Raw genomic sequence first — 20,819 nt, forward strand, 5'->3', positions numbered from 1 at the left:
ATGTTCATCAGTGATATTGGCCTGTAGTTTTCTTTCTTTGTGACATCCTTGTCTGGTTTTGGTATCAAGGTGATGGTGGCCTTGTAGAATGAATTTGGAAGTGTTCCTCCCTCTGCTATATTTTGGAAGAGTCTTGAGAAGGATAGGTGTTAGCTCTTCTCTAAATGTCTGATAGAATTCACCTGTGAAGCCATCTGGTCCTGGACTTTTGTTTGTTGGAAGATTTTTAACCACAGTTTCAATTTCAGTGCTTCTGATTGGCCTGTTCATATTTTGTATTTCTTCCTGATTCAGTCTTGGCAGGTTGTGCATTTCTAAGAATTTGTCCATTTCTTCCAGGTTGTCCATTTTATTAGCATATAGTTGCTTGTAGTAATCTCTCATGATCCTTTGTATTTCTGCAGTGTCAGTTGTTACTTCTCCTTTTTCATTTCTAATTCTATTGATTTGAGTCTTCTCCCTTTTTTTCTTGATGAGTCTGGCTAATGGTTTATCAATTTTGTTTATCTTCTCAAAGAACCAGCTTTTAGTTTTATTGATCTTTTTTATCATTTCCTTCATTTCTTTTTCATTTATTTCTGATCCGATTTTTATGATTTCTTTCCTTCTGCTAACTTTGGGGTTTTTTTGTTCTTCTTTCTCTAATTGCTTTAGGTGCAAGGTTAGGTTGTTTATTCGAGATGTTTCCTGTTTCTTAAGGTGGGCTTGTATTGCTATAAACTTCCCTCTTAGAACTGCTTTTGCTGCATCCCATAGGTTTTGGGTTGTCGTGTCTCCATTGTCATTTGTTTCTAGGTATTTTTTGATTTCCTCTTTGATTTCTTCAGTTATCACTTCGTTATTAAGTAGTGTATTGTTTAGCCTCCATGTGTTTGTATTTTTTACAGATCTTTTCCTGTAATTGATATCTAGTCTCATAGCGTTGTGGTCGGAAAAGATACTTGATACAATTTCAATTTTCTTAAATTTACCAAGGCTTGATTTGTGACCCAAGATATGATCTACCCTGGAGAATGTTCCATGAGCACTTGAGAAAAATGTTTATTCTGCTGTTTTTGGATGGAATGTCCTATAAATATCAATTAAGTCCGTCTTGTTTAATGCATCACTTAAAGCTTGTGTTTTCTTTTTTATTTTCATTTTGGATGATCTGTCCATTGGTGAAAGTGGGGTGTTAAAGTCCCCTACTATGAATGTTTTACTGTCGATTTCCCCTTTTATGGCTCTTAGTATTTGCCTTATGTACTGAGGTGCTCCTATGTTGGATGTATAAATATTTACAATTGTTATATCTTCTTCTTGGATCGATCGCTTGATCATTATGTAGTGTCCTTCTTTGTCTCTTCTAATAGTCTTTATTTTAAAGTCTATTTTGTCTGATATGAGAATTGCTACTCCAGCTTTCTTTTGGTTTCCATTTGCATGAAATATCTTTTTCCATCCCCTTACTTTCAGTCTGTATGTGTCTCTAGGTCTGAAGTGGGTCTCTTGTAGACAGCATATATATGGGTCTTGTTTTTGTATCCATTCAGCCAATCTGTGTCTTTTGGTGGGAGCATTTAGTCCATTTACATTTAAGGTAATTATCGATATGTATGTTCCTATTCCCATTTTGTAAATTGTTTTGGGTTCGTTATTGTAGGTCTTTTCCCTGTCTTGTGTTTCTTGCCTAGAGAAGTTCCTTTAGCATTTGTTGTAAAGCTAGTTTGGTGGTGCTGAACTCTCTCAGCTTTTGCTTATCTGTAAAGGTTTTAATTTCTCCATCAAATCTGAATGAGATCCTTGCTGGGTAGAGTAATCTTGGTTGCAAGTTTTTCTCCTTCATCACTTTAAATATGTCCTGCCACTCCCTTCTGGCTTGCAGAGTTTCTGCTGAAAGATCAGCTGTTAACCTTATGGGTATTCCCTTATGTGTTATTTGCTGTTTTGTTTTGTTTTGTTTTGTTTTTTTGCGCTACAGGGGCCTCTCACTGTGTGGCCTCTCCCGTTGCGGAGCACAGGCTCCGGACGCACAGGCTCAGCAGCCATGGCTCACGGGCCCAGCCGCTCTGTGGCATGTGGGATCTTCCCGGACCGGGGCACGAACCCCTGTCCCCTGCATCGGCAGGTGGACTCTCAACCACTGCGCCACCAGGGAAGCCCTCCCTTGCTGCTTTTAATATGTTTTCTTTGTATTTAATTTTTGACAGTTTGATTAATATGTGTCTTGGCATATTTCTCCTTGGAAATATCCTGTATGGGACTCTCTGTGCTTCCTGGACTTGATTAACTATTTCCTTTCCCATATTAGGGAAGTTTTCAACTATAATCTCTTCAAATATTTTCTCAGTCCCTTTCTTTTTCTCTTCTTGTTTTGGAACCCCTATAATTCGAATGTTGGTGCATTTAATGTTGTCCCAGAGGTCTCTGAGACTGTCCTCAGTTCTTTTCATTCTTTTCTCTTTATTCTTCTCTGCAGTAGTTATTTCCACTATTTTATCTTCCAGGTCACTTATCCGTTCTTCTGCCTCAGTTATTCTGCTATTGATCCCATCTAGAGTATTTTTAATTTCATTTATTGTGTTGTTCATCGTTGTTTGTTTCATCTTTAGTTCTTCTAGGTCCTTGTTAAATGTTTCTTGCATTTTGTCTATTCTATTTCCAAGATTTTGGATCATCTTTACTATCATTATTCTGAATTCTTTTTCAGGTAGACTGCCTATTTCCTCTTCATTTGTTTGGTCTGGTGGGTTTTCACCTTGCTCCTTCATCTGCTGTGTATTTCTCCGTCTTCTCATTTTGCTTATCTTACTGTGTTTTGGGTCTCCTTTTTGCAGGCTGCAGGTTCGTAGTTCCCGTTGTTTTTGGTGTCTGTCCCCAGTGGCTAAGGTTGGTTTAGTGGGTTGTGTAGGCTTCCTGATGGAGGGGACTATTGCCTGTGTTCTGGTGGATGAGGCTGGATCAGCTTGGTGGTCGTTGAGTGAAGCTGGGTGCTGGCGTTGAGATGGAGATCTCTGGGAGATTTTCACCGTTTGATATTATGTGGAGCTGGGAGGTCTCTTGTTGATCAGTGTCCTGAAGTTGGCTCTCCCATCTCAGAGGCACAGCACTGACTCCTGGCTGCAGCACCAAGAGCCTTTCATCCACACGGCTGGCACAAGGTGGCCATCCCCGGTTTCACATCAACATGATCTCAGGCACAAACCTCCTTGTTTTTCCATTTTGTCTTTAAGTTACTTGTTGAAACAACGGCCCGCCGTCCTCACGACTGTCGCAGCTTTGGCCGCCAGGGCCCCTCCGGAGCCAGCAGCCTCAGTGAGGCCGCTCTCCCCTCAGGCTCCGGGGCAGTTCCGTGACGGTGGAGGGAATAGACCCCAAGCCGCCGGGAGTTCCCTACATGGTTTTAAATCAAAGTGTAACTCAAATCAGCTCATCCATCTGCCCCCTACAGGAAGCTGTCCCTGTCACTCCCAGCCCTGGGTTAATTGCCTCTCTCGGCTCCCACGACACTGTGCCTATCATTACCAGCATTTATGACATGAGCACTTAATCACCGGTTTGCCTGCCTCTCTCCTTGACTGGACTGAACTCTTTGAAAGCAAGGATTATATCTTCATTTTTGTACCCCCAGTGCCTGGCACATTCTGGATGTCAAGAAATGTTTGCTGCCTGAATGCATGAATGAATGAACAGTGCTGTGCAACTACAGAGAAAGGAGAGGATCCGGTAGGACTTCTGAGAGAAGGTGAGATTTGAGAGGACTCTTGACAGACAGACAGGAGGAGGAGACAGATTCCAGAGAACTAACAAGATGTGAGCTGCAGATGTTTAGAATTGCTTCAGAGATGAAGTGAGACCAATGAGGCTGGGGTGTAGGGTATGGAGAGATGGGGCCTATGGAAGGCTCTGGGGTATGATATTGAGAAATAAGAGCCAAGGAGTGGCAAGATCACATCTGCATTCTGGAAAGACCATTCCAGGAGACTGGAAGAGATCTAATCATGTTTGCAGGCCAGAGAAGAGAATGAAAGAGCAACAGAAAGAAAGGACAATTGGAAGACTGTATGTGTGTGTGTCACTAGAATGTATGCTCCATGAGGGCAGGGAGTCTATTTAATGCTGAGCTCCCAGCAGCACATGGAAGAGTGGCTAACAGATGGCAACCCTCAATAAGTATTCACTGAGTGAACATACTTAATTTGGAAGAGTTACTACAAACTTAACATTAAAAATTTGAATTTTTGGGGGGGACTTCCCTGGTGGTCCAGTGGTTAAGAGTCCGCCTCCCAATGCCGGGGACGCGGGTTCGATCCCTGGTCGGGGAACTAAGATCCCACATGCCGCAGAGCAACTAAGCCCACAAGTGCTGCAACTACTGAGCCCGCGCACTCTGGAGCCCAAGCACCACAACTGGAGAGAAGCCCTCCCGCCGTGACGAAAGATCCTGCATGCCACAACTGAGACCTGATGCAGCCAAAAATAAAAATAAATAAATAAATATTAAAAAAAAAAGATTTGTATTTTTTTCACATCAATACAATTTATTAATGGTAACATCAGCTCTATTTTAGGCCATCCCACTGACCTTAAGAGTCTAGAGATAAGCAAGTTTTCAAATGTCCACCTCCTCCCAAGGTTAAGGTATTTGTTTTAAAATTAATCATTTTGAAATTTATAAAATAGGACTCATGTTAAACTTTTCCTTCCTTAATATAAAATTTACACATCAATTTTATAGTAGATGGGGTTTACTGCTATGAGAAAAATAAGACTGTGGTAATTTTATTGCTTCCTTAATTATATGAAAACCCTAAAAATGGCTTTATCTATATAAGGGTCCAATTATAAAAGCCAGCCCAATATATGGGAAAAAGCTTCTCAGCATGGAAAGATGCTATTGGGGTTAACTTATCCTGACCAAGTTTGCTCAATTTCCAACAGCTACTGTGATGCCAACAGGAAGAATTTTTTTTTTTATAACTTTTTTTTCCAAGAATATATTTTATTTTTTGGCCACACCGTGCAGCATGTGGGATCTTAGTTCCCCGACGAGGGATCGAACCCGTGCCCCCTGCAGTGGAAGCATGGAGTCCTAACCACTGGACCACCAGGGAATCCCCCCCAACAGGAAGATTCTTAAACATTTTTTTTTTTTTTTGCTGTACGTGGGCCTCTCACTGTTGTGGCCTCTCCCGTTGCGGAGCACAGGCTCCAGATGCGTAGGCTCAGTGGCCATGGCTCACGGGCCCAGCCGCTCCGCGGCATGTGGGATCTTCCCGGACCGGGACACGAACCCGTGTCCCCTGCATCGGCAGGCAGACTCTCAACCACTGCACCACCAGGGAAGCCCAGGAAAATTCTTAACTTCCACCTTTATCACAGCTATAGAGGACAACACTAATACTGAACTTGAGACAACCAGGAACATGACACTGAAGGTAATAAGGCTCAGTGAAACTTATTAGATTTTCAAAGAAGAAAATAAGATGGAATAAAAATATTTTTATAATCCTTCAGAGCAATACAGATCTTTAAAACAAAAGCTAACATGCAGGGCATATGGCAAAATTAAAAGCCCAAACAACCTTTCAAGTTAGAGTAGTAAAAAGCAGTAGACATAGGTATTCAGTAATTATTAATAAAATATCTTACCTCTAACTGTAAGGCATCTATTTTCTCCTCCTGGCAAGTATCACCCTCACATTCATACTGTACTATCTTTCCATCTGTTTTACTTGCGACCAGTCGATGGACGTAATTATCTAAAGAAAAGAATGAGTCAACTAAGGCATGTTTCTTCAGAATGAAAAGGGTCTCCATAAGCCTTTAACTTTGACAAAATTATGTTTTTACAGATCCAAATTAAATGCCTTGCAATATTTCTTTAAAAGTGGGTTAAATCATTTGAATTAAAAAAAAAAAAGAGAGGGCAGAGTGTAAGTATTAACTCTCTTTATCCTCTGCAGTGCAGGCCATTCACAGGAAATAGTGCCCTATGGGGCACCATGAGAACTGGAGTTTGCCACAGCTGTCAGGAAGACTTCAAGCTGTGAGAGCAAGGGGAGAGGTTCTGACGGAGACGTTTTCAGAAAGAATGAATCCAAATTAGAAAATGGGAGCGGTGTTCACCTCCAGCATAGTCCCAGACTCGATGGTTGGTGAGCTGCATGGCATATGTGTGCTGGGTCTCCTCGAAGTGCTTATAGGCATGTCGACTCACATACCGTCCACATCCTATGTGGCCACATATTAAACAAATCCACAGGTTCTGCCGAGAAGGAGGTAAGATCTTAATTAGTTACATAAAAACACATGACCTGGTCCACTGGGGTGGAAAGAGGAGAGCCTGACACAGGATGAGGTTTAGAGTTGTTTCTACAGGAGTTCTGAATAAATATGTTTAAAACCCAACAAGCAAGGATGCTTTTAGGGGTCAATTAGTTTTTCGCTCTGGATTCTATGGAACTCTATGTAAATAGCAAGAAAAAATAATCACAATTATCAACAAAAGTCTAGGTGTTTTCAAAGGACAAAGAATGAAATCATAAAGTATTCTGTGTATGAGTAAAATAGTTTGTGTATTTTTATTTTTTGCCTGACCCTGGACAAAAAGAAAAAAAAAAAATCAGTCTCAAAAAGAATTGAAAAGAATTTACACCACACTGGGTAGAAGAAAATCCCAGATGATTAAAGCCGCGTGCGTTACTCTTCCCCACCACTCGTTACTTACTTCCTGAACGCCACACTCGAAACACTTATTTTCTTCTACTGGCTCTGGTGTTTGACAATATCGGCAAACAGGGCACCTATAAAGGACACCAAAAAATAATAATAGAGATTAAATATAAAAGACAGCTGTCACAGAACCCAAAAGTCAAAAATGTAATTGTATATCCTCCCTCTCTTATATAATAGTTTTAAGTTTATCGTAATTAAGGACATCATTCAAAAGACAAATGCTTTCAAGCTATTCTCAAATGAAATGAAAACCACAAAATTTTTAAAAATTAATTTATTTATTTATTTTTGGCTGCATTGGGTCTTCGTTGCTGCATGAGGGCTTTCTCTAGTTGCTACAAGTGGGGGCTACTCTTTTTTTTGTTTGTTTATTTTTTTGTGGTACGTGGGCCTCTCACTGCTGTGGCCTCTCCCGTTGCGGAGCACAGGCTCCGGACGCGCAGGCTCAGCAGCCATGGCTCACGGGCCCAGCCGCTCCATGGCATGTGGGATCTTCCCAGACCGGGGCACGAACCCGTGTCCCCTGCATCGGCAGGCAGACTCTCAACCACTGCACCACCAGGGAAGCCCGGGGGCTACTCTTTGTTACAGTGCACGGGCTTCTCATCGCAGTGGCTTCTCTTGTTGCGGAGCATGGGCTCTAGGCACGTGGGCTTCAGTAGTTGTGGCACGCGGGCTCAGTAGTTATGGCTCACGGGCTTAGTTGCTCTGTGGCATGTGGGATCTTCCCAGACCAGGGCTTGAACTCGTGTCCCCTGCAATGGCAGGCATATTCTTCACCACTGCACTACCAGGGAAGTCCCACAAAATATTGATAAAGCTGAGGATAAGGGAAAAATCTTGATCTGCCTCATATCTTTCTCCACTCTTCTGTCTAAAGCTTAGGTAATCAAAGAACTAAATATTTATAGGTTAGAATTAGAGACTTGAGACGAGTTGTTAATTTTGTTTCATGTCTGGCTACCCACAATGTATTTTTACTTCAATCTACCTTATCCCCACTTCTCAAGGTTTTAAATCATCCAAAATGTACCCTGTCCTCTCAAGGTTGCTCCTAAGAGTTGAAACTAAATTCTGTAGTAAACTTCACTAAAAAAAAAGTTAATGGCCTTCATGAAACACATACAACATTTTGTCATACAATGAATTTCATCTGGAAAAAGACACCAGTGCTCGGTGAGTACTAAAGTTTCAATTTACAAAAAGCCAATAAAAATGGCACAGAAGCCAAACTCATAGATACATAGAGCAGAAAAGTGGCTACCAGGGGCTGGGAAAAGGGGGAAACGGAGATGTTGGTCGAGAGGTACAAACTTTCAGTTACGCAAGATGAGTAAGTTCTAGAGAACTGGTACACATCAATGTTGACTATAATTGACAATATTGTACTGTGTTCTTCCAGGGGCTGGGAAAAGGGGGAAACAGGGAGATGTTGGTCAAGAGGTACAAACTTTCAGTTATGCAAGATGAGTAAGTTCTAGAGAACTGGTACACATCAATGTTGACTATAATTGACAATATTGTACTGTGTTCTTAAAATTTACTAAGAGGGTGGAGCTTCGTTGTTCTCACAACAAAAAAAAAAGAAAAGTAAAAACAAAAAGGGAAAACAGTAAAAGTGTGAAGTGATGGATATGCTGACTTGCTTGGCTGTGGTGAGCATTTTACAGTGTTGATGTATATCGGGTCATCTAGTTGTACACCTTAAATATATACAATTTTTGATTGTCAATTATACTTCAATAAAAATGAAAAAAAATTGAAAAAATCCATTAACCCTTATACTCAAGACAAAGTAATGCTAAGTACCAGTCACGAATATTTGTGTCCAATTGGCAAAAATGATAGAAAGTAGGTGATAGTTGAGGCTAAGTGAACTGGCACCAAGAAGAAAGAATGCTCAAGATATAACTAGTATCAGTTTGTTACCCTACTGAATAGATAAAACCAAGGAATGGAAATAAGCAGGAAGAACGCTAAGTTCTTATCACAGATAAGGACTATGTTTCCCAAGAGAAAGCTAAAGGATTTAGTCTGTCTCTTTCTTTAGTACCAAAAGAGAAGACAGGACAAACTTGAAGAAGTAACAAAAGTGGCAGCTAGGGACTTCCCGGGTGGCCCAGTGGTTAAGAATCCACCTGCCAATGCAAGGGACACGGGTTTGAGCCCTGGCCGGGGAAGATCCCACATGCCGCAGAGCAACTAAGCCCGTGCACCACAACTACTGAGCCTGTGCTCTAGAGCCCACAAGCTACAACTACTGAAGCCCGTGTGCCACAACTACTGAAGCCCACGTGCCTAGAGCCCATGCTCCGCAACAAGAGAAGCCACTGCAATGAGAAGCCCACGCACCATAACAAAGAGTAGCCCCCACTCACCACAACTAGAGAAAGCCCGCGCACAGCAACGAAGACCCAATGCGGCCAAAAATAAATAATAAATAAACTTATTAAAAAAAAAAGAAGTGGCAGCTAGGACTCCACAAGCAGTCTTGTCAAACGTAGGAACTAGCTCTGTGTCATCACTTCAGTCTTTGTGGCAGCTGTGGTAGTGGTGGGATAAGAAAACAGCAAACGAATTCTGAAATCTAATTTTCTACACTGTGCCAAAATGATCTTTCCGAAATGTATGATCCTGAGAATAAAAAGGAAAAAGGGGGGAAAATTATAAAAATAAACTTATCTGTATTATACAATTAGCCCTCTATGATATACCATCTCATCTGTCTATTAAAAAATAACAGTTCATTCAATTCTTCCTGCCTTCCCTTCAAAAATAATTTTGAGTTGTAATCTTATTTTCCTGAGGAGATATTTGGGGAAATCCTCTCAGAATGTCCTTCCCTGACAAAAAACCACCCTTCGTGACCTGGTACCAATACCGCCTTCTGTAAGCAACCCTTCCAGACCACCCCAGCGGGGCAGCTGGCTCTCTCTCATATCTACCTCGAATTGTAAGCATACATGTATGTGTGACTCTCCCTTAGCAGATCAATGTTCCCGAGGAGGGTCTGTGTTTGTTTCTCTCCCCCTCGGCACACAGCACTGTAGTTGCACACAGAGAGGCTCAAAACCCACTTGCTGAAGGCACGGCATGGTTTTGAGGGCAGCTGCCCGGTGGGTTGAATTCTGGACCCAGTTCTGGCATTCGTTCTCTGTCATGACACTTTGAGCATGCTAATTTTCACCTCTGGGCCTCTGTCTCCTCTTCTATAAAATGAGGAGGTTGGACAAGATGGTCCCTGAGGAAACTTCCAACTTGAAAATGCTATGGTTTTACAAAACTTAACTTGTACGGAAAGTAAAATTGGAGTGGCAGGAAACAAAGAAGCATCCAGAACTTAAATGGTATAGCAGATGGACACAAGATACAGACAGACCCTTTATGGAACACAAACATCTCAGTGTGGCTTTATTCAAGGCAAATTTAAACCTGGACAATTCTCTGAAGAACCCTCAAATGATACCCCAGAATTGACCAAGGACTCTACAGAACTGGGGCAAGATTCTTCTCCAGGTAAACAAGCCACGGAAAAGCCCGGGTCTATTTGCTCAAAGATATTTACTGAGCTCCTACGCACCACGTCTCCTGCTAAGTGTGAGCGGCATAGCAGAGAACAGCCAGACAGGGTCCCTGCTCTGTAAAGCTGACCACGTGGGGGCAGAGAACAGAGACTCCTGTGGACTTTCGCCCCTCCTTATTCCTGGGCTTTGGAACGTGATTTCCCCCTTCCCGTGCACACCCCCTCCCCTACACTGCCTTCTCGCCGGTTCCACTGTTCAGCTGGCTAACTCCTGTTCATCCTCCCTGAGAGGCTGCCTCTCAGACAGCCCTGGCTGTGTCAGGGCCCTATTCTCGAGTCACAATGCTGCAACGCTGCTCCTTTGTAACACTTGCAATGGCTGTAATTTCACATTTATTCGTGCGATTATTTGATTCTGCACCTTCCTCTCTGTACTGGGAAACCCATGAGGCCAGCGTCTGAAGGCCACAAGGCCTTTCTAGCTAAGACCCACAATGCAGTTTGCAAAGGGAGCAGCAACCTCTGACTGAAAAAAAAAAAAAGGTACAGGTTACACCTCAGTTCTTTGCACAATGCCACCCTACAAATAGGGCCTCTGTTGCACTGGGAAACAGGAGAACATAGGTGTGTGTGTGCCTCATACTTAGTGACTACTGTTACTACTGGCCACCAAGCCATCAACAACATGGTAAATCCAAAATGTCAGATTGCTGTAGCCCAGCAATCTGGGCTTTGATAAGAAAGCCCAGTAAAGATAAGAAAGCCAAAGTAAAGAGTAGACATAAAGTGCAGGTGATAAACAAGATTTTAGACCTGGATGTCATTTTAGCATGAGAGCCTCAAAGCTAAACTTCCCCCCACCCCCTCATTTTCTGGCTCTTCGAAGGAAAGAACAATTCATGCTGCTTTGGGACATTCCATAAGCATTCAGAACTGGCACACTAAAAGGGACTTGGTCTAGGAATGCTGATCCTCACGTGAACTGAGGAAAGCAAAGAAGAAACACGGAAGACCCTTCTATGTGACCTCTTCACCATCGTGGTACCCAGGTTTATAAAGTCAAATACTTGGAGTGATTCATTTTGGGGGGGCGGCTGTTCTTAATTCTGGGAAAGGGTAATAATGAGCTTTGACAGGGTAGGGGGGTAACCTCCTGCACTCACGTTGTGTCATCCCAGCGCTGCAGACACTGGCTGTGGAAGCTGTGGTTACATAAGGTGGTGAGAATGCCGTTCACGGACTCGTCCATGCGCTCCAGACACACTGTGCACTTGGGGAGCTCCGTTAGGTCCATCACAGGGAGGCTGGCCCCCTACAGGGAAACACCTCGAATAAGCCTCACTTGTCATCCACGGGTTCTGATTTTTTTTTTCTTTTAAAGCAACAGTTTTCCTGTTACTTTTTGACTCCTCGCAGGATGTTCTCAGTATTATTGATTTGTGAAAATAAATTGGTAAGATTTTCATCCATGCAACAAATATTAATTAAGCACCTCCTACAGTCCCAGCACTGTGCTAGGCACTATGGATACAGTGGCAAACAAAGCAGACAAGGATGCCTGCCCTCACAGAGCTGACATTCTAGGAGGGGAAACTGCTGCCAGAATCTTCTGTTACCAGACTCCTTGCTCTAACTCTGAATGGCCATGACTATACTGGAACACAAAGGAATAAAAGCAGGAGAACAGGAGTGTATCTGAATGATTTTTCCACAGAGTAAATTAAAACTTGACACTTTCCACTAAGTGATAACAGTATCAACAACAGTGATTTTATTTATTTATTCATTTAGCACATACTTATTAATTCTCTGCTATGTGTGCCAGACACTGTTCTAGGTGTGGGGCAATGGTGAGCAAAAACAGATTCAGTAAGTCCCAGAAAACAAAGTCTGTCCCTGTCCTCACACAGCTTAGACTCTAGTAGAGAGACATACGAAATTCAAAATTTTAAAAAGTATAATTACCTATGGTTATAAATGCTATGAAAGAACAGGGTGTGAAATAGGGGGCATAACAATCTAGGTGGTCAAGAAAGGCACCTCTAACACAGCGGTGTCTGACCCAAGCCCTGCCAACTGTGGGACTATTGAGGCAAAGGTAAGGCGTACAAATGAGGACACACTGAGAAAACTCACATTAATCTGTGGTCCCTGAAGAGAAGATATTTACAGGAAATCTCTCAAGAAGCCGTGTTCATTTAGAGAAAGGAATTTCTAAAACTGAGGCCTTGCCCAGCAACTGGCAAAAGGGAAGACTGATTTTATCCTTTGCCAATTTTTATCTTACCTAATCTAATGACAGAACAATCTAATCAGAACTTATTCCTATCAAGCTGAATTCAAGGTAAAAAGACCTTTAGGGCTACTTTAAAAGAAAGGAAATATTAAAAGCATAACTGAGCTAGACCTACTACTTTATAAAATGATTCAAACAGCACGTATTATAGGAAAGCTTCCCATGGAGGGTGGGAGATCAGGGGAATCATAAATTGCTATCAAAACAGAATCAAAAATCAGGACGAGGATTAAGGGTTAACATTTCAAACAAAAACATTTCTTTTAGGCTCTAGGCAACGTTTCATCCATCTGGAATAGATACATACTCATTTTCAACAACACAGATAATACCCTTTTTTTTAAAAAATACTTTGGACAATTTTTAAAACTTGAGATAAAATTCACATATGTAAAATTTGCCATTTTAAAGTGGTTTTTAGTATATTCACAAGGCTGTGCACCCATCACACCACCACCTAATTCTAGAACATTTCTATCACCCCCAAAAGAAACTTTGTTCTTGTTAGCAGTCACTCCTCACTTCTCTCTCCCCCAGCCTCTAGCAACTAATCTATTTTCTGTCTCTATGGACTGGCCTATTCTGGACATTTCTGCAGATATCTTAACTTCCAACTTTATACCATTCTGATATGTTTATATCAAATATAAGAGTTATTCACACTTACATCTTCAGATTTCAGTACTTCAGCCCTCTCCACATAGACCAGCTGGCAAACATCATCTTCTATTGAGTTGAACTGGCGGCCATTGCATGCCATGTAAAAACTATCTGCATCGGCCTAGGTGAACCAGTGGGGAAAAGGAAAAAGTTAAGAGAGAGATCCTGAAAACGTGCTTTCTATTCAAGATGCATGGCTTCAATTATTCTGTTCTTCAGCTTTTAAAAGTTATACTTAGGAGAGAAAGCAACTGCCAAAAGTAACATCTATGGCAGCAGGTTCACAGGCTAACTGAACCCTGCAGGTCAATATCCTACATCTCTACAATTTTTCCTGATACGTGATAGTCTTACTGGAACTAGCAGAAGCTACTGAAGTGCAATAAACTGACAGCTACTACAATTTTAATACATATTCAGCCAACAATGGTCAACGTTTCCCGTGATATCATTTTTCTTCTTTCTTCTTTTTTTTTTTGCCTCTAGTCAGCACTTTCACAGCCACTGAAGTCAAGCCTATTTGGAACCAAATCATAAGCAATGATTGTTACAGAAGAGCTTTTTTCTTTTCCCCAGCCACACCACATGGCCTGCGGGACCTTAGTTCCCCACCCAGGGATTGAACCCGGGCCCCTGGGAGTGAAAGCGCTGAGTCTTAACCACTGGACTGCCAGGGAATTCCCTACAGAAGAGCTTTTTAAAACAAATGTCAGCATCTATGTGAGGAAAAATAGAGGACCAGTGGAACTGGTATGGAGTGAAAAGCCAATTCCTTCTTTTCAATAAACCCAATAATAATAATAATAATACACGATAGATAAGAATCCTATCAGGAGGTTTTAAGCAACTAGTGTGTAACACCAAAAGCAAAACTTCTGGCCAAGGTCAAGAGGTCCAAGATGAACCAGCCTTTAAAATACTAACAACTTGTTCCCTTGGAGTGGAAGACAGATAAAATCAGGGGAAACAGTCCCCTGTAGGTAAAGCTGCAAAGGCAAACGTGCATTTGTGAATATGGACACAAGTAAATCAAATCTTCCAGGCTAGCCTTAGTAGAAAGTAACAAAGAGACAATTCCAGCTTTTAAAACTCATTAAGTTTTAGAGGCAGCTGAGAGGCCAAGGCTTATCTGGGTTTCACTCTCACACAGGCATTAGTCCAAAGATAGGAAGTTGTGTGCTTTGGCCTCACCAGTGTAGACAAGCTGCCTGAAGAGAGGAAGGGTGTTCTGCGAAAGGAAATGCCGCACTATCAACCTCAAGGACGAGATTCAAGCTGTACCAGGCAAAACCAGTCCTGGCTGTCTACCCTCATAGGGTCTGAACCTTACAGCCACTTTTAAGCTTTTCAGCAGCTTTTCACTGCACTCTGATGATGTAATTCAAGTGTGGATTCTTAATTACCTATGCTTTCTTAATCTGACCAAGCAAGCTAAGCCACTAAGGAAGGATGACCAATTCTGAACACAGATTTTGCAGGGACTTTTTTGGGGGTGGGGTGGGGAGGCTTTCCTTCAGGAAACAACCTGTGTATTTGAACTTCAAAATGTTAAAAGCCAGTTCTTGGACAATAAGTCTCTTTAACGCTAAGAAGTAGCAGCCCCAAATGGCTTCTCCCATTTTTCAAGAGCAGTAGATGTGTCTTGAAAGGCTTCTGGATGAGTAAGCAGCACAGTGAGCAACTGGACTCACGCACCGAGGGAAATGAGGGCCACGGCTGGCTCTTCAGGGCCCCCGGCACCACCAGGAACTGCTGCAGATGTGGCTGCTGAGAACAGCAGACCCAACCAAAGACCTCCAGCTCTGTAGATGCTCCCTAAGTGCCCAAGCCTCCTCAGAGGAAGGGACAAGGTTTGTGATACTGGGGATGTGACAAAATCTACTCAACATGAGATAAATTATTTCTTTCTTGGGGGAATTATCTATACCAAAGAAGTATACTTTTTGAACACATTGTTATCTTCTTTAAAATCTTGGTATTGGAAATGTCGCTTCACTGGCTGGAATATTTACTGAGTACCAAGCACATGCTGGGCACTGTGCTATGCAAAGGACAAGAGCAGGGAACAAAATCCATGTGGTTCCTGCTTCAACTCAGCACTGAAATGCACAAAAGCCTGAAGCTAACTGCCAAAAAAAACCACAGAAGAAACAACTCTTGTTTAAAATGCCTGCCTGCACTGTATAGAGCCCCCAATTTATTTATTTATTTATTTATTTATAAATTTATTTATTTATTTTTGGCTGTGTTGGGTCTTCGTTGCCGAGCACAGGCTTTCTCTAATTGTGGCGAGCGGGGGCTGCTCTTTGTTGCGGTGCACGGGCTTCTCATTGCGGTGGCTTCTCTTGTTGCGGAGCATAGGCTCTAGGTGTGCGGGCTTCAGTAGTTGTGGTGCCGGGCTTAGTTGCTCCGCAGCATGTGGGATCTTCTCGGACCAGGGTTTGAACCCGTGTCCGCTGCACTGGCAGGCAGATTCTTAACCACCGCACCAGCAGGGAAGCCCTAGAGCCCCAAATTTCAAGAAACCCAGCTTTTGGTTTTTTCCTAGTCCTTTGATTTTACTGTTCTTTTCTCACCATAAACTCAGAAAAAGAAAAACCTATTATGATCAAGGTTCCTTTACTGTCACAGTGATCACATTTTTACTTCTGAGAACACATTTTTACTTTTCAAAAGAGCTATCTCCTGCGCTGGCCCAAGCATATTAAGTGAAAATGAGTCAACATACTCCATTGAGAGGTTATCTGTTCTTTTTTGTCCCAAGGAACTACAAAACTGAATCCCCTTCTATTTCCCTGTATCCTGAACTACAAATTCCTTACCCAAAGACTAAATTTCCTAAGGGGCACAGTACAACTCTGTAGGCACATCTAACACCTCCAGCAATAAAGAAAGATGAGGCCAACAGAAATTCAAGAAATGATAAAAGACATAGAGAAGGCCTATTAGTTCTTAATAAAATTCTATGATGAGAAAAAGAAAGGAGTAAGAATATAGTTACGTGCCCAGGCCATGGAGTCAGGGTGCCTGTGTTTGAATCATAACTTGGACACTTACTAGCTATGTAGCCTTGGGCAAGTGTCTCACCCATGTCTGTTTCCTCAATTATAAAATATGAAAATAATGACACCTACCTTATGGCATAACTGAGAGGACTCGAGGAGCTAATGCATGAAAAGCAATTAGCACAGGCTTGACATCTAGTAAGTTACTCAGGAGTTGGTGATATTGAGTCTATTCTCATTAGGGCCCAGTATTAATTTAACAACTTCAAGTCTTATACCAGGAGGGTAATTTTAGGCACTAGAAAATCCCTGATAGGATGAGCCTTAGACCCTAAGATCTAGCATTACAGATAAACAATACAACTCACGATACCAAGGTCAAGGGTTCTATCCTCACAGAGCACTCAGAAAGCTGTATCACAGTCTCAGAAAACATGTGTCAACTTAAGCAACCTGCACTTGGTCCAAAGACAGAGGTGGAGAGACAATGCAGAAGTACAAAGAAAATCCATTAACAGTAGCAGAAAATTTCCACAGCACTAACTGCAGACTGTGAAGGGCAGCATGTGCTACAGGGAAGTTTGTGGGTTTATTAGACAAGTTAGTGCTGTGGGCTTAATTACACTTCAGACTAAATAAAAAGTCTAATATGTTCTTAAACATTTTTCCCCAGTCTCTTTCTGTGACTTTCCCTGTGTTACTTATCACCCTTGCTTGTTCGATAGAAGCTATAAGTAAAATACTGCCATTACACAATTTTTTTGGCAAACAGTGAATATCTTCCCTTCCCCACACTTTCATCCCACTCCTGCTGGAAGAGGACTACACCCTAGGGATTAAAAGTGAGGGCTCAAATCCCAGCTCAGTCACTTATTTCTAGCTGTATAACCCTGGCCAAATCACTAACCTCTCTCCGTAGTCAGTTTCCTCACTTGTAAAACTAGGATAACAACAGCAGGGCTGTAGTGAGGATTACATCAGCTAGTGCACATCAAGCACTTAGCAGAGTGAATGGTACAGGATAAGCAGTCAGTAAAGGTTGCATGTTATCATCAATACCCTTATTATTAGATTCAAAAAGATTTAAAATACCACTTGCCCATTATTTGGAAAGTTCTTCAGCAACCTTGGAAGGTCTTCTGACAGTCAGTGAAAACAGCTGTGAGGTGCTTTTCAGTTCTCAATGTCAACTTGTGAACTCTAAGCTTACAGAACCATTGAAACACGTTTTAAATGTCTCTCTCAAATGTGTGGTGCTTTGTAAAGGTTAAAGATAACAACTGTGTACCCTCTTGTACACGGAATTCCACACTAAGCGTTCTTTCTCGGTGGCCTGCTGAACAGGTACAAATATAATCCAACTCATTTCTCTCTTTTTTGTGTGTGTGTCCATGTGGCATGCGGGATCTTAGTTCCCCAACCAGGGATTGAACCTGCACCCCCTGTAGTGGAAGTGTGGAGGCTTAACTACTGGACCGTCAGGGAAGCCCCGAACTCTTATTTCTCTTAATTCTGTTCCCACGGCCAATGAATGGCTGCTACTGCTGTCAACTCTGCGTTTTTGAAATGAGGAGATGACAAGTGGGCCTTGTGTCATGGGCTTCCTATTACCCACAAATCTTGGTGATTGGTCAGAGGCAATGGCAAGTGACCCTACAGGCACACTCATTTCTTTGCCAATCTGCAAGTTGGAACTGTCTATCTGGGGCAAATTCAGGAAGACTGTTTATCAATGAGGTGAGAAAGAAGTAACTTGGACAGAGCTGCATTTCAAAACCTAATGAGGGCTTCCCTGGTGGCGCAGTGGTTGAGAGTCCGCCTGCCGATGCAGGGGACACGGGTTCGTGCCCCGGTTTGGGAAGATCCCACATGCCGCGGAGCGGCTGGGCCTGTGAGCCACATTTACTGAGCCTGCGTGTCTGGAGCCTGTGCTCCGCAACGAGAGAGGCCGCGATAGTGAGAGGTCCGCGCACTGTGATGAAGAGTGGCCCCCGCTTGCCACAACTAGAGAAAGCCCTCGCACAGAAACAAAGACCCAACACAGCCATAAATAAACAAATAAAGCCAACTGTCAACAAGTAAAAATAAACACTATTATAAAAAAAAAAAATAAAACCAAATTGAATGAAACCTATGGATAAGGTAGCCAGCCCTTTAATAACCTGGATAACACCTAAAGCTTACCTCATTTTTCTATTCACATAGAAACATGAATACTCCTAAGAATAAAAACCAAGAGAATATCTTTCTAACATCTTTAGAACTGAGGCGCATGCAAAATGATGCTTAATGCAACAAGTGAAACGGACTGGATGGCAAAACCTTCCTAAGTCAAAAACTCTGTTATAACGTGCAAATACTTTTAAAAGCTGAAAATATCACCATTCTTTCAGTGTTTGTCTCTCTATCGCAGTGATTTCCAATTAGAACTCTAAAGCATCTTTTGCGACTTCCCTGGTGGTGCAGTGGTTCAGAATCCACCTGCCAATGCAGCGGACACAGATTCAAGCCCTGGTCCAGGAAGATCCCACATGCCGAGGAGCAACTAAGCCCACGAGGCACAACTACTGAGCCTGCACTCTAGAGCCTGTGAGCCACAACTACTGAGCCCACGTGCCACAACTAATGAAGCCTGCGCACCTAGAGCCCGTGCTCCGCAACAAGAGAAGCCACTGCAACGAGAAGTCTGCGCACCACAAAGGAGAGTAGCCCCAGTTTGCTGCAACTAGAGAAAGCATGTGTGCAGCTACAAAGACCTTACACCTTACGCACCAAATATAAATAAATAGATAAAATACATTTTAAAAAAAAGATCTCTAAAGCATCTTTAACGATGCAAGGAGTGTCACAAAACCCATCCTGTCACCAAAAATTTTTTTTAATTGATTTTATTTTCTAAAATGTTCCAAAGAATATCTACTAAAAAGAGGATGATACAAGCAGGGGCACAGTTTTATAAAGGCAAATAATAATACAGGATTAACTTCAGAAAGTTTGGGAACTCTTGTTCTACTGGAATGGTTACTACTGGATAAACAAACACACACAACCCTAGATTTCATACTCAATCCGGTTTATAAAAAATAGCAGGTATGAATTAGAACAGCGTGTCTGCTGATGAATTTAGAAATATTTCTAGAATTACAACAATACTCTAGAACATATCAAGACTCTGAAGTGCAAAATGCAGTAAATCACACACGGCTAGTATCAAACAGTTTCAAAAACACAGTTTCTGTGGCAAAGAGACTTTTAATATCTTAACTTTTACCTGTGCACTAAACTTTATCAGCACCATATACTGATTTGGAGTAGAGTCTCTGATGATTTTCATTTGTTCAATTACTTCATTAAATGGGGCGACAAACTTCATAAGGTCATGACTGGTCATTGTAGCAGGGACTGTGAGAATACACAGCATGGCACTGCGCCTCACATCTTCTTTTAAGGAGGTCATCTTACTAATAAGACAATAATTAGACTGTCTTGAATAGATGAGGTATAGTTAGTGCAAACAACACTAAGCACACAACTTTTATGTCCAAGAAAAAAAGTGTAATGCTTTATAAATCAAGTTAAACAGCTTGTTATTTTACCTGAAAATACACACTACATGGGTAAATGCAGAATCCCTTAAACATACCTGCAGTGGAGTTTAAGGTAAGCTTTGAAATGTTCTACATTATACCCAGCACTGATATTTTTAATCTTCAGTTAAAGGCTTGTTATGGTTATAAATCTCCATCAGGCAAATCTGCAGTTTGTGTTTTGCTCTCATTAGTTTTCTAGTAAGAACTATCCTTAGATAATGTAGAAGCACAACTCAAACTACGGTCTTCTCTCAAAGGGTCTCAAAGAGAGAAGAGCTCAAAATATAGGAAGGAAAATTCTGAACCATAAGAATGTGACTCTGAAGATTACAGAAAGTGTTGCTGGGTTGGAATAGCTGGAATAGAGGGGAAAGAAAAACCTCCCACAATGCTATTTGCTTTTGAAATGCTGCAAACTCACTTCAATAGCTGTGATCTAAAATGGCTCCCCGAGTATTCTGCTTCCCAGTGGGAACCTAGCAGACAAGTTAGGACAAGGACAGCCTTTAAAGAGATCAGCTACCAATTATCCAAGGAGCTGGTGGCCCAGCTTGTAGACTAGCAAAACCCTTCCTTTCCTTTGGCCTCCAGCAAGCCTTGTTTGGACCACAGAAAGGGGTAAAATGACGTGATGAAACTGCAACCCATTATGTGACTTCTTAGCAGCTTCTTTAGTAAAGACTTGGTGGGAACATGAGTCTACAATGATGTTATGGATCATTTAGAATTTTTCTTTTCTTTTCTTTTCTATCTTCCTTCCTTTCAATTTTCCAATCACCTGCATGCCTACCTTCTCAGGGAATATTTTCCTAGGTATTTTCTCAAGTGAATCTACACAATTCTTTCCTAAGAAGCTTTGACCCAATGTACGAGATTTAACCATATATAAAACATCTAAGAATTCTTTAACACACAGTATATGAAAGTACTATCCCTTTGAAGCTGAAAATACCCACTTCCCTTCAGGGCAAGAGATTTTTCTCTGCCCTGTGGCAAAAAAACAGACAAACTCAAAAGAGAAAAGGATT

At 41.9% G+C, this 20,819-nt stretch overlaps 1 protein-coding gene across 3 annotated transcripts in view; it reads right to left on the minus strand.

Moving 5' to 3' along the window:
- BRAP (BRCA1 associated protein) overlaps positions 1 to 20,819 on the minus strand; it is a 38,676-nt gene that overhangs the window by 14,554 nt on the left and 3,303 nt on the right. For all 3 annotated transcript variants that reach the window (XM_060028066.1, XM_060028067.1, XM_060028068.1), the window contains 6 exons: positions 19,473 to 19,662; positions 13,204 to 13,317; positions 11,404 to 11,552; positions 6,710 to 6,785; positions 6,109 to 6,247; positions 5,632 to 5,741 (listed from right to left, as the gene is read on the minus strand). In XM_060028066.1, the coding sequence (XP_059884049.1) occupies positions 5,632 to 5,741; positions 6,109 to 6,247; positions 6,710 to 6,785; positions 11,404 to 11,552; positions 13,204 to 13,317; positions 19,473 to 19,662 (778 nt within the window). The remainder of the gene's footprint in view (positions 1 to 5,631; positions 5,742 to 6,108; positions 6,248 to 6,709; positions 6,786 to 11,403; positions 11,553 to 13,203; positions 13,318 to 19,472; positions 19,663 to 20,819) is intronic.

The sequence above is a fragment of the Delphinus delphis genome, chromosome 13 (assembly GCF_949987515.2).
Source record: "Delphinus delphis chromosome 13, mDelDel1.2, whole genome shotgun sequence".
Taxonomy (NCBI): domain Eukaryota; kingdom Metazoa; phylum Chordata; class Mammalia; order Artiodactyla; family Delphinidae; genus Delphinus; species Delphinus delphis.